The sequence below is a fragment of the Kogia breviceps genome, chromosome X, assembly GCF_026419965.1.
Source record: "Kogia breviceps isolate mKogBre1 chromosome X, mKogBre1 haplotype 1, whole genome shotgun sequence".
NCBI classification, from domain to species: Eukaryota; Metazoa; Chordata; class Mammalia; order Artiodactyla; family Physeteridae; genus Kogia; species Kogia breviceps.
Window position 1 is genome coordinate 118,119,419 of NC_081330.1, and position 14,459 is coordinate 118,133,877.

The 14,459-nt window shown below is 37.3% G+C and overlaps 1 protein-coding gene across 6 annotated transcripts in view; it reads left to right on the forward strand.

Annotated features, from left to right (window-relative positions):
• Positions 1–14,459, forward strand: part of RPS6KA3 (ribosomal protein S6 kinase A3) — a 109,275-nt gene that overhangs the window by 39,168 nt on the left and 55,648 nt on the right. The window contains exon 1 of one of the 6 annotated variants that reach the window (XM_059050820.2): positions 7,152–7,594. The exons of the other annotated variants lie outside the window; for them this stretch is intronic. Coding sequence (XP_058906803.1) covers positions 7,556–7,594 — 39 coding nt within the window. The 5' untranslated portion in view covers positions 7,152–7,555. Of the gene's footprint in view, positions 1–7,151; positions 7,595–14,459 lie in introns of those variants that run through there. 6 annotated transcript variants of the gene reach the window in all.

A 14,459-nucleotide genomic window follows, 5' to 3' on the forward strand; every position in this document is an offset into this window, starting at 1 on the left:
TTTCAGGGCTATTTTTTATTTCTAGTGTCCCTTTTCTCCACTCCAAGAGCTTTTAAAAAAAAATACCCCCTTTTTAAAAAAAATCGTGGCTTGCCTAATTCATATCCCTCTGATCCAAATTTGCTTCTCCTCTGCTCTAGTCTACTTATCACAATACCCATTTTTTCAATTTGATCTAAACCATAATTGGAAAGAAAGAAAATTCATCTAAGTTCTCTTGAAGTATGAATGGTTTATTGAGTCATCCTGAAATACTGGTGTATTGAAAGTTGTAACTCCTGTACTTAAATGAGTCTCTTAATTTAACCATTTTAGACAAAAATGGCTAAGTAAAAAGAACTCCAGGGCTTCCCTAGTGACGCAGTGGTTAAGAATCCACCTGCCAGTGCAGGGGACACGGGTTCGAGCCCTGGGCCGGGAAGATCCCACATGCTGCAGAGCAACTAAGCCCATGTGCCACAACTGCTGAGCCTGCACTCTAGAGCCCATGAGCCACAACTACTGAAGCCCGCATGCCACAGCTATTGAAGCCTGCGTGCCTAGAGCCCGTGGTCTGCAACAAGAGATGCCACCGCAATTAGAAGCCCACACACTGCAACGAAGAGTAGCCCCCGCTCGCTGCCACTAGAAAAAGCCTGCATGCAGCAATGAAGACCCAACGCAGCCAAAAATAAATAAATAAATAGAAAGAGAGAAAAAAAATTATTAAAAAAAAAAAAAAAGAACTCCAGGCTAAGCAGGAAAAAAAATGTGTGAATAGGGTGACCAGCAGTACCACCTAGAGTGTATTGCTGCTTACTGCAAGATTCCAGCTGGGACGTTGGTGGTGCTGTCCCCTCGCCCTCTCGACATGCTCAAGGGAGATATTGTGAGTGGAATATAGCGTGCTTTCTATTGACACAGGGCCTTAGAAGCAACCCCTCTCAGTGCTGTAGGAAGCCACTACCATTTGGTTCAGGTTGATGATCATAAAACTTATTTCCCATCTCTGATTTAAGACGTTAGAACCATAGCACTTTATAACATTATCTACTCATGGATGTGTGCTACAGAATAATTCTCCTGTACTTAAATGGAAATCCTTAGATATTAAACACTTTAGTATCTGAAAAATTGATTCATACAAAAAAACTGTATCTGAAGGAATTGGTTAAGAACATGTTAATTTTAAGTTTTTATTATAGCAGTTTATTTTTCTCCAGCAGGGTTCAGCCATCATGGAGTCATGAAGATGATTGATAATTGGGTTTGACCAAGGTTTGGGTTTTGCCAGACAAATATAACATATGGTGTAGAAAAAGTGTTCAGAAACTCTGCTATGGACCCTCTATCGAGCTGTCTTCCTTCAGGGTCTTATCAAAAGGTTTAGCACCTCCTGGCTTCTGACCTAAGTCAGCCACTGGCCATACATATACATGCTCCTTCCCCAGATAGAATTGCCTGTCTATGCTCCCACCAACATCACAGCCATTCCCACTTCCAAACTGTGGGAGCTTGGGCAGCAGGTTCCTTAACTTCTCTCTAAGCCTTAGTTTCTTCATCTGGAGTGTGGATAATAGTATTTACTTAGCACATTGTGGTGAGAATTAACTGAAGTATTTTCATGTAAAGCATGGTTCTTAGCATATAGCAGTATCTTATATGATATTGTCAGAATTATGCTTGAAAGAAAAAATTATTAATAAATGAGAATTCAAATAAAGGAACTAAGGATTCAGTGAAAGAAGCTAGAAAAAGAACTACAAAATAAACCCATGAAAAGCAAGAGAAAGGATTTAAATTTAAATTCCAAAATCAGTGAATTAGAAAACAGGAAAAATAAAGCAAATGCACAACATTAGGAAAGCAAAACAGTATATAACCACAGATAGGAAGGAGATTAAAACATCATAATAACTGGAATATTTACAGATGAAATGATATAATGTCTAGGATTTGCTTCAAAATAATTATGACAGTGGGGGGAAGTGAGTATATGAAGCAAGATTGGCCATGAGTTGATAATTGTTATAGTTGAGTGGTGGGTTCATGAGGGTTTGTTACATTATTCAGTCTACTTTTAGATACGCATGAAATTTTCCTTAAATTTAATTTAAAAAACATAATAGTATATTAAATATATCTAAACTGATATGGAAGTCTTGCTGAAATATTTGGTTTTCTAAGAAAATCTAAACGATATTTAGGAAGCAATAGAAAAACTATGACTTTACGAATAGCAAGGGAGAAATTTAAGTTATTAAAGAACACGTACTGCCACACACATCCCACCACTACAGTGGTCGCCCCACCACTACGGTGCCAGGCCCCAGGCTCCAGTAGGAGAAATCTTGGAAACTTTCAAGAAATAGATTGTCCTAAAGCATAGGAAAAAATTGTATCGCCTTCTAGTCCATTTTATAAAGTTAGCATAGCCCTGAAAATTAAAGTTAACACAGAAAAGGAAACTCTGCCACTTTATGAATAGAGACAGAAAAATCCTTCTAAAAATTTACAAATCAAATACAGACTTATTTTTGTTTGTTTGTTTTTTGTTTTTGTGGTACGCGGGCCTCTCAGTGTTGTGGTTTCTCCCGTTGCTGAGCGCAGGCTCCAGACGCGCAGGCTCAGCGGCCGTGGCTCACGGGCCTAACCGCTCTGCGACAGGTGGGATCTTCCCGGACCGGGGCACGGACACGTGTCGCCTGCATCGGCAGGCGGACTCTCAACCACTGCGCCACCAGGGAAGCCCCAGACTTATATTAAAACAATGGAATTTTCCTAGGAATACAAGCATATTAGGACATCTGTTGATCTAAGTTATCAAATCAGTAGGTCAAAGGAGAGAAACTAAGTTTATATTAATAGATAATAAAAAGACATTTTATAAAATTGAATATTCATTCTTCTTTTAGTAAAGAGGAAATAGTCTGATATTAACATGATTAAAATATGTCTAAAACCAAATATTGATAGCATATTTGAATGATTTACTGAATATATTCCCAAGTCAGAACCAAGGTAGCATTTATTAGTGTTTGCTTTATGTTCCATAGACTATGAGAAATTTGAGTTTTATTCTGAGATGGGAAGCCATTGAAGAATGTGAGGTAGGGGTACGACCAAGCCTGATTTCTGTTTTAAAATTATTGTGGCTGCCGTGAAGAGAAAGGATTGCACAGGAAAAATTTGGAAGAAGGAAAACCAGTTAGATGGCACTAGATGATAATGGTTTGTACTGACAGTGTCAGAGAAAATAGAAATAGACAGATTTGAGATTTATTTCAGAGATAAAAATCAGTAGAATTTATTGATGGATTAAATATGAAGGGAAGGAAGTTAGAGTAGAAAGGAAAAGGCCCGAAAGGACTTAACAGGTTTGGGAGATTGGTATTGATGCCGCTGCCTGAAATGAGTAAGGTTAGCTTAGCATTACACTTGAAATCAAATCCAAATCCAAACTTCTTGATAGTCTGTAAGGCCCCCCCTGCTTAATGTGACCCGAACCTACTTCCCCATTTCCTTCTCTATCCTTGGTATTCACCACATTCTAGCCACCAAGATCTTTCCTTTGTGCTTTGAATTCATTAAGCCGATTACTAATCTCAGGGCTTTTGCATTTGCTGCTCATTCTGTTGGAGGACTCAAGACCATGAGTCAGCAAACTTTGTTTATAAAGGGCTGGGTAGTAAATATTTTAGGCTCTGTGGCAACTACTCAAGTCCGCTGTAGCCTTTATGTAGGGAAAAAACCAGCAGGAGCTCTTATGTAAATAGACATGGGCATGACCAGATTTAGCCCTTGACTGGCCCTGCCTGGCTGTAGTTTACCCCTGCCTGGTTGTAGTTTACCCCCGCCTGAGGTCTTGGTGTGGTTCTCATTATTTTTTAGGCTCTTCCCGGAGCACAACTTGGCAAATACGTTAGGATCAAGAAACTTTAAAATGCTGCATACTCTACCTCTAGAAATACAGTGCCACTTCCAGAAATTATTTCTAATAAATTGTGAATGTGCACAAAAGATGGGGACATCCCAGTGATATAGAAGATCAAATACCCAACAATAGAGGATTTATATAGTAGAATGCTCTGCAGTCATTAATAATGCATTGAGGATGATTTAATAATAATAATTTAATAATAGAAAATAGGGGTCAGCAAACTATACCTGAGACCTGTCCCCTATTTTTGTAAATGAAGTTTTTTTGGAACACAACCTCACCCATTCCTCTTCACGCTGCAGTAGCAGTGTTGACAGAGACCAGTATGGCCTGCAAAGTCAAAAACATTTACTTCCTGGCCCTGTACAGAAAAAAAAGTGATAATATGTGTACTATGGTCCATGTGTATATGTGCGTATATACAGAAAAAGACTAGAAAGCACCAACATAGTGGATTTTTTCCCTCTTTTGTTTTTCTCCTTTTTGTTTATCTTTATTATTTGTTTTCTCTACTGGACATGCATAGTTTTTATAATAAAGTTACTTTTCAAATAGTAAGGCAAATGATAAAACCAATAAGACACAAAAATGAAAAACTAGCTGAAAATTTAATAAGAGAAATTTAAAGATAGTTAAAAGTTAGAGGCAGGAAAAAGGTTAGAGGCAGGAAAATATCAACAATAATATCTGGTTTCATGTGCACAACCACACAAGTAGTGTCCATTTCAGATTTCAGTATATGATACTTAATTGGGCAGCCATTATTTGAGTTCCTCCTATGTGCTATTTGCCTGTTCTGAAGCTTAATCTGATAGGGACAGTGGGTTGTGCTTAAATACTAATAAATGCATAAACAATGTCCCTTCTGTACTCATACAAAATTGACAAAATATCCAAACATTTCTCATAGACACCGGGGTTTAGTGCCAAAATATTTCTAAGCCTGACAAGACTCCTGGGATACCTCTGATACTTAGACATGGTATGGATATTTGAGCACACACAAAAGGAACACTGAGGCATTTTTCAGTGTTTCAACTGCTTATAATGAGATATGGGTTCGTTCCGGTTCGGAGATAGCTAACACCCAAGTAAAGCGGTTGCTCAGTGATATCTTGTATATAAGGGATTCTAATCATGTGAGCTAGTCTTTTAACTTTATGGTGCTTTTTGACGTAGAGGAGTTTTTTAATTTTATAATCAAATCTATATCAATGTTTTCCTTTATGGCTTGCATTTTCTAAACAGGTAGCCAAATATCCTAACATCTCCCTCAAATGTAAAGTGTCACATTCTTTTCTGTCACTCTGCTTATCTTTTATACAGCAGTACCATGCTGTTTTAAGTAAGGTATCATTTCAACTGAGGGAGACTTAGTTCAGATTTTGGTATCTGAAATATTGCTTCATTTTTTAGGGGACTTCTTTTTTTTTTTTTTTTTTTTTTTGTGGTATGCGTGCCTCTCACTGTTGTGGGCTCTCCCGTTGCGGAGCACAGGCTCCGGACGCGCAGGCTCAGCGGCCATGGCTCACGGGCCCAGCCGCTCCGCAGCATGTGGGATCTTCCTGGACCGGGGCATGAACCCATCCGTGTCCCTTGCATCGGCAAGCGGACTCTCAACCACTGCGCCACCAGGGAAGCCCCAGGGGACTTCATTTTTTAAAAATTGCTTCATTTTTAAAAAAGCATAACTCACAGTAAAAGGTGAATTGTTAACCTGAGCATCACTAGTCATTAAAGCCAGTTTAGAGTAATCCTTCAAATTCAAAAAAGGTTATTTGGTTGCTTCTGTTCTTAAGTATTAGTTGAGTAAAATTGATGACTGCTCTGTACAGAGACGCTCCTGTTTTATGTTGTACCCCTTAATTGGTTCTCTAGTAACCATGATGTTTACCTCTTCTTGACAGTCTTTTTTTGAATAAATTTATTTATTTGTTTGTTTATTTATTTATTGGCTACGTTGGGTCTTCGTAGCTGTGTGCAGGCTTTCTCTAGTTGTGGCGAGCCAGGGCTACTCTTCCTTGCGGTGTGCGGGCTTCTCATTGCGGTGGCTTCTCTTGTTGCGGAGCACGGGCTGTAGCCTCACGGGCTTCTGTAGTTGTGGCACGTCAGCTCAGCATTTGTGGCTCACGGGCTATAGAGTGCAGGCTCAGTAGTTGTGGTGCACGGGCTTAGTTGCTCCATGGCATGTGGGATCTTCCCGGCCCAAGGCTCGATCCCGTGTCCCCTGCATTGGCAGGCGGATTCTTAACCACTGCACCACCAGAGAAGTCCCAAGCAGGTTTTTTTTAATTCTTCAACTTGCATTAGGTCATTTATAGAACATTGCCATAAAAATTTGATGTAGCAGGAAGAGCCCTGGCCTTTCACATTGTACCTGTAGCACCTAATGGACCCTCTAATGTTTGCTCAATACAGGACAGCAGCACTGAGCTCCCATGATAGATAGCTCCGTCATCAAATATGTGCCTGCCTTGATCATAGTTCCTTCAAGCTTGGAGCAGGCTTGGTGATTTTTAGAGGCTCTTCAGGTTTTGAAAATTCAGTGATTTTATTAAATTCGTATAGGGTACGTAGATTAACATTTGAGGTTTTTATTGGTTCCACATAGACTGTGTACATTAAATAAAGTATTTTCCCACAGCTCTCAATGCTTCTGTCCTTTGGTTTTGTTTAAATGCCGCTATCTCAGTGATCATGTTCTGAATACTGGCATACTTTCAAAATTATTTCCCAAAGCAAAAATACCTTAGAATAACTTCTGGAAGCTATTAGAGGGTGAAATGGAGTAAGGGGTTGTCTGGTAGCTTGACCCCTCCTTCTTTTCCAGGTTGACTTCTTCAGTAAATGTTCCTTTTGCTTGCTAATAGCCCAGGGAGTGGACTTTTTTTTAATTGAGATTTTATCAGATAGGAATGTGAGTTTTAACTGTGGGCCTTGACGTCTTTAAATAATTGATGTTTATAACCAATGTGAATTTAAATGTAATTCACTTTCATTGAAGACAGGAAGAATTTGTCCTTACATCACAATCAAAAAGCTTCTTGCATGTGGTCATTTTCTTCCCATAGTTCGGAAGCTCTTCCTCATTGACAGGGAACACCCATGACATGTCTATATATAACCTTAAAGTAGTCTTGAAACTGTCCTTTGGAGTGTGTGTATAAACATTACGAAGGGTAAAATTTCACATGAGAATTGATGACTTGTTATTTTAATTGTGCTGACTAGTTTCAGTTGCTTTTAAAGTGTCGTATAGTTAAGAAATACCAGCATCTCTCAGGATTCTGAAATAAAATAATGTTCGTTTCATGGGTTGTGAAAATTGTCTGGATTTCTGGGAACCAGGAGTACGAACATTTCAACAGGATTTTGCTATCAGCAAATCTGTTTTGGTTTCCTGTTCTGGCCTCTACCTATCAGCTACATTAGTGCCCTCGCCATTACGTTTCTCCTTTCTTTTACCACAGGAAAATTGTCAGGCCTCTTTCTCTAGCATTTCAGGACCCGCCTGACAGGAAATTTTCTAATTGCCGGAACAGCTGGTAGGGGAAAACTTTGCAGGGGCTTGGCCTTCCCTTTCTAACTTAAGTTTTACCGTTAGAAATTCTTTATCACCATCATGGTTTCATAGCCATGTTTAAATTTCTGTCTTTTCGTGTTCGCTCTATACAGGTAAGCTTTGTTCAACTTCTTTAAAGACTAAAATGTTTCGGTTAGAGCTAAGTATAATTATACTAATTAAACAATTATTTCACTTTATATGTTCTTTTAAGAAGCTTTTCAAAATTCAAAACCAGTTCTTATAGAACATTTAAAGAATAATATTTCTATTTACTAAAAGTAAGCCAGCTATTTATATTATATATTTCAACTCTGTGTATTTTGTAAACTTATTTTACATTGCCTTTTTAGTGCTAAAGTAATTTTTAATCTTGTTAGTGTTTGTAATTTTGTATAATAAAACAGATGACTGTAACTCTCAGTATTGAACTAGGCGTGAACAGAATTGTGAACTTACTAATATTTAGGAGATTACTATGTAATAATAATGTAAGCAACATTTTGATGCATAGGAGAATGTGTTATTTTAAACAGTCAAAAAAAGAGATTTTTATTGAAATTGGTTCTTTTAAAAATTTGAAGTTTTTAGTTAATTATATTTAGCTTTAAGCAAGTAATTTAGTAGGCACAGTTTTCAAAGCGTAACTTTGTTAAAATGTGCTTAGTGAATGATAATTTGCATTGTATTGAATCTAAAATCCTGCCAAAATCAACTAGATATTTTGCCATGAGAATTGTGCTATCCTGCCTCTCTTTAAAGAGAATTAAATTTGTTGATCGGGATTCCCAGTTGGCAGAAAACTCAGTGCTCTTTCCAGCATTTATTGAAAATATTAGTCTGGAGAACCAGCAATGCTGTTTTCTCAAACATAGATTCAAGAAGCTGGCCTAGAATACTCTCTTAAAGAATTTGGCTAAATGAAAAATTCTGAATGTATTATTCATTAGCAAATCAAGTAAATTGGATTTGGTCAAATTGTAATCTAGAATAAATTGAAATGTGGTTTCTCACCACAGCTTGAATAACAAGACTAATTATGTGTCACAGCCAAATAATTTTTATGTATCTTGATCATCAAAAAAAATTAACATATCTTTTTAAAATTAAAAAAAGTATATTATTGAACTATAATTATCTATATAGAAAGCGATGCTTTATTAACTTTTGGATTATATTTAAGAGGTAAATAAAATCTTATAGTTTCATTTGTCAGGTCTTTTTTTTTTTGTGATAGGCCAAAAAATGGTTACATATCCATGAGTAGAAAATACTTATTTATTGGCTTTTACTAAGGAATATTTAAATATTTTATTTCGAGCTTCAACAATTTTTTCTGACGTTAAAAACAATTTAAAAAATACAAATGCCTTAAGAACACACTTCCTGACTCAAGGGAGGGGAGGAAAAAGGAAATTATGTATACAAGGCAGGGCATAATGCCAAATGTTGAATCATTCCTTAAAATCAATTAATGTCACCCAGTTTGTTTTCTTGATATTTGCATGTTACAGTGTTAGGTTTTATATAACTCAGGTTAGCAGTGTCTGTTTCAGTTCCTTTTGTTTAATCCTTGTAAAAAACATTTTAAGAGCAAAATTTTATTTTTTCCCTTTCAACTTGAAAAGGAAACATCGCGTTAATATTTTACCAGTAAGGGGTGAACCTCAAAGACCATTTAAGATGGAACCTATCGACCTTTTGTTGGTCCTGGAAAACAAATGAGGTGGCTTTCTCTGTGACTGGAACAATGAAAGATCCACCTCTCCATGAATTTTCTTCTGCCATTTTTCTGTGATGTCTAAAATGATACTCTTTACAAATTCCTAAAATTATAGTTTTTTTTATTTTTTAATTTTTGGCTATGTTGGATCTTTGTTGCTGCATGCGGGCTTTCTGTAGTTGCGGCGAGCGGGGCTACTCTTCATTGTGGTTCACAGGCTTCTCATTGTGGTGGCTTCTTTTGTTGCGGAGCATGGGCTCTAGGTGCGTGGGCTTCAGTAGTTGTGGCTCGCGGGCTCAGTAGTTGTGGCTCGCGGGCTCTAGAGCACAGGCTCAGTAGTTGTGGCACATTGGCTTAGTTGCTCCGCAGCATGTGGGATCTTCCCGGAGCAGGGATCGAACCCATATCCCCTGCATTGGCAGGCGGATTCTTAATCACTGCACCACCAGGGAAGTCCCATAGATTTTTTTTGAACTGAACTGACTTTGTTTTATCTATCAGGGTCATATCTCAACAAGTATTTGCCCAATAGTACATCTTTGAAGCCCTAGGTAAATTCCTAGAGAGCAGATACTCTTCTGTATCGTAGTTTTCCTAATACCTAGTGCAGTACCTGGCCCATAATCTGAATTGCCTTCTAACAAAAAGGAAAGAGCCTAAGAGAATATGTCATAGGTCAGAAACACTTCCATCAGGACCGGGCAGTCAGGAAGAAGCAAAAGTACAAGAGCCTTATTATTATTATTAGGTCTCTCCCCCAAACAGCAAAGATTTTGGTCTGTTTCATTTATTGTATATCTCAGACAGCTAGAAGAGTGCCTGGCATGTATTAGGTGTTCAATAAATAAATGTTTAAATGGATGAACGAATGAATTCCCATTCATAGCTTGAGAGTATTGAACACCTCTGAGTTTGGCAACTGTGAGTACCAAATATCTGAAAGTGCTGGGAGTGTAGATGAAGGATACAGGGTTGTGATGTAGACCAGCTGGCAGCCTCACAATTTTGCCTACAGGTAGACCTTTATCTAGCAAATAAACGTAGACTTTGTAAAAATAAAAATATGGAATTTTTTATAACTTTTTAAAATACACAAAGTAAGTTTTTGTGGTAATGACTGGGTAGGTATCCATGTATCAGTTAAAGTACAGTTGTGCCAGAAAATGTGAGCCTCACAGAGTAATTATAATGGATATAACTTACATCTCTGCTCTACTTCATTGATACAATTCTTTTTCCATAAATTATAGTTGCTTCACTGTATACTTACAGGCAAAAACACAACTTTACAAACTATCAGACTGTACTTCTGTGTTGTCATGTGACAGATTTATTTCAGTAACAGGTGATTTAGTGACCTAAGGTAGGTTTGTCACATGCAAATATCAATCTGTCCTTGGTTATCAATGTCTTCAGAAATTCGATATCCCCCTCTGCATCCATCTCATTGGATTCCAGGTATGAGCTAGAAGAGCACATTGCTGCTTTCCTATCTGTTGTCCAAGGTTGCCCAAGCATTAGTATTATGTCCTAATTGAACCTCAAATTCATTTCTAAAATATTCATGGTCCCATAACTTGGAAAGACTGGTGACATATAGCACAACTTGGGGATCAAGATACCAACCAAGGATATTGTGCCTATTATGCTACTGTGACTTCACATATACATAAAAGTAGATAGAAAATGGTTTGCTGATATGATTAGTAAAAACTTCAACTGGGAAGGAGCAGAAAAATGTGTTGGGGATAGTTTTTGCAAGTTTTTGCAACTTGGGCCATAGGCATTGATCTTTTCTCTCCACCCTCAAGAACATTTTTTGTATCCTCTGCATCCCAATTTAGAAAAAAGATTTTTAAAAGTCTAGTTAACTATCCTCAAGGAGGTTTGAAATGCTTGCATCCATTTTGGGGAAGAAGAGGTAGGGGGTGGAGGAAGGTGCTATTTAAGAAAAGAAAGAAATATTGAGAAAAGAAGCACTTGAAGATTTATTTTAAAATAAGATTTGCCAAGATAAAAAATTCAGTATGGGGGTGGGAAAATAAAGTCAAGGACGTCTCTCAGAAAAGCAACAGAAAATAGAAAAAAAGATGAAAATTGAATTCCAAACATGCAATATCCAGCTAATAGAGTTGTTGCAAAAAGAGAAACCCTGAAGAGTGGATGGAAGGAAATTATCAAAGAAATGTCAGAATTCCCCCAGAGGTAAAGAATTCACGTCTTTAGATTATAAAGGTTCACCAAGCATCTAGCATTCTGAAGGAAAGGAGGCCATATTTATCTCACTTAGTGTGGAATTTCAGAAATACAAGGACAGAAAATTCTTAAAGCTTCCAGAAAGAAAAACCAGGTCACGTACCAAAAAGTGTATCTCAGGCTAGCATCATCCAGCTCATCAGCAGTGCTGACTGCTAGAAGACAGTGGACGAATGGCGCCAACATTCTTGAGCAAGATTATTTTTATTCTAGAATTTGGTAGCAAGCCAAATTATACAAATGTGAAGACAAAATAGAGACATTTTCAGATGTGCAAGATCCAGAAAGTTTTCTTCCACATCACCTTTCTTAGGAAGTTACAAGGGAGTAGTCCAAGAAAGAGAGAGACATGGGAAACTGAAAATAGTGGATTCAACCAAGAAAGCACTGAAGATATATCCCGAGATAATATCTACGCAGCAAGGCCTAGAGAACACCCCATCCTGGTGGGAGGGTAAGAGAGGGCTCTCAGAAGAATGGAAAGTATGGTAAAAATCTAAGATTTAAAGTCCCCTTGGATTGTCCCAGAAGTCACTGTTAGGGGCCCATATGAAAGGAAATTTAATATACTTCCTAGCCTGCGTTTGAGCAGTATATTGTCATGAAAATGCTTCTGCTTATATAGGCTTTCAGCTTTTAGAATCAAGCTGTAGGGAGAGCATGAAGGATTTGGTTGTGGTTACAGAAGAGAATGTTAATTTTCTTAATATTAATTACCTTAAATATTAATAAAAATAAGCTATTAGCAGGTGGGGGGAAGTTTGAGGGAAAGAATGTAATGGGCACTATCACCCTCCTTTTACAAAGTGAAGAGTTAGGATTCTGTCTAAAACTTATAGAAAAAACAAGAGGTTTATGTGAAATTAATATAATTATCCCACAGTGTAGAGGAAGGTGATGGTTGGAAGGGGCATAATATAAGTAAGTCCCTCATCTTTCTTATTTTTAAATCAATAGGTATTGTCTTAAAGTTAATAAACTAAGCAATGATCAAAGTAAGTGCAGAAAGAATTAATTTTTTTTTTAAAGCTTAGGTATGGGCGTGAGAAGAGACTTGCTTTTCACCATAAGCTATTCTACCACTATTTGATTTGTTACCCATGTGCATGTATTACTTTGATTTTAAAAACAAAAAATTTAGGGAACAGGAAATAACCCAAGTTGACAGAAGGCTATGTGTAAGGGAATGTTGGGAAATAATATCAGAAAAGCAGGTTAACACCATATTGTAGAAGGCCTCCAATGCCAAGGTAAAGCAGTGCATTTAATTTGGAAAAACTTGGAGGAGTTTTTGAGCAGCCTGGTCATGTAACTGGAGCTGTCTACTTTCAGAAAATGAATTTGTCAGGAGGATGGATTGGAGTGGCAGTGGCAGAAAGGGGCATTAGGAGTGACCAAGCTAGTTTCAGCTTCCTACAGGAAAGGTAATGAAGGATTACAGCAGGACGATGTTACTGGAAATAGAATGAAAGGTATTCCCAGAACCATGCTTGATACCTAATAGGTGCTTAAGTGTGTTTATTGAATGAAGGGATCAAAGGGAGACTACATTTTTTACTAATTTTTTGACATGAAAGGAAGGATAGTCATCAAAGATGAAATCTTTCTTGACTAGTAACTTCTGTTTCATGGCCTGATTGTAGCTCACACTGTGAGAGTAAGGCTTGACGTTGTATGCCTGTGACAAAATGCAGAACGGTTATAATTCAGTAGTCCTTCCTTGCCTGTGTTGCATCTTTATTTGTGACAGACAATTGTACTAGGTATTTGCTATGAAATATAAGATGAAATAATGTTGGAGCCTAATAAATTACATCCCACTTAACCCAAGAAAGTAACGTGGTAAAATATATAGAACATTACAGGGTATAGTTTTTCACAGCGTCATGATATAAGGGCATAAATAGCCATTAGATTTCAGTTAGGCTCTCGAACAGTTCGTTTTTTTCCACAGGAGGCACACTGGCACATGCTGGAATCCAACCCATGAACTTAGCATCATGAGTTCAAGTCTGTTATCCATTAGTCTTCAAAGTTTGATGTGACAGCACTTTAGGGTACAGAAAAGAAAGAGGAGAACTTCTTTATAGTTTCATTTCCATGTATAATGTATACAATTTAGTAATACAAAAAGTATATATAAGCCAATAAGTATACAAATATTGGGTATTTGCTGTTTTTTTAAAAAAAATTAATAATGGTGTACTACCAAAAGTTCAGAGACCACTTCACTAATCAGTTTAGCTAACTGACCTAAGAGATACAGACCAGTTACAAAGACCAGGGGAATAAGTCGGTATGTTTCTGTCATTGATCTTGGATGGGGAACCACCAAGAGCCTCTGACAGTCTCAATGTGGTGTAATGCTAAGATCCTTGTTAGAAGTCAGAAAACCTGGCATTGGGCCTTAAGTCTGCCAGTTACTAGCTTGTGATCTTTACTTGATCTCTTTGAACTTCAGACTGTAGAATATTCAGACCATTTTACCTTTAAAATTTCTAATGGTGAATGGGGGAGTCTGTAGAGAGTTCTGAAATGTTTTTGCTTGCTTTGGGGTATACTCTGTGTTATCATCAGCCCTCTCTAATACTGATATGTAGTCAAAGATTTGCATGAAGCATAAATAGAAAAGGTGAAAAAACACCTAACCTGGGCTTGATACATGTTAGGTGTTTAATAAATATTTGCTGGATTTTAATCTAAATCTTTCTTACTTAATCAATCCCACATATACATTGTTCTTTGAAAGTTTTTATTTTATTTTTTTTAAAGAGTTTGGTAATTTGCTTTCTTTCTTTCCTAATGCACCTAGGAACAGCTATCACTCTCAAGCCCTGGTACACATTGGTCTCGTTTGGAGAGAAGGGGTGCCCAGGAAGGAGTCAGCTAATGTTTGATTCTACCCTAATGCCTATTGCACAGGATCGTTGTGAGAATTAAATGAGATAATACATATGGAATTACAAAATAAAAGACTAAACCATATTAGGAGATTGTTT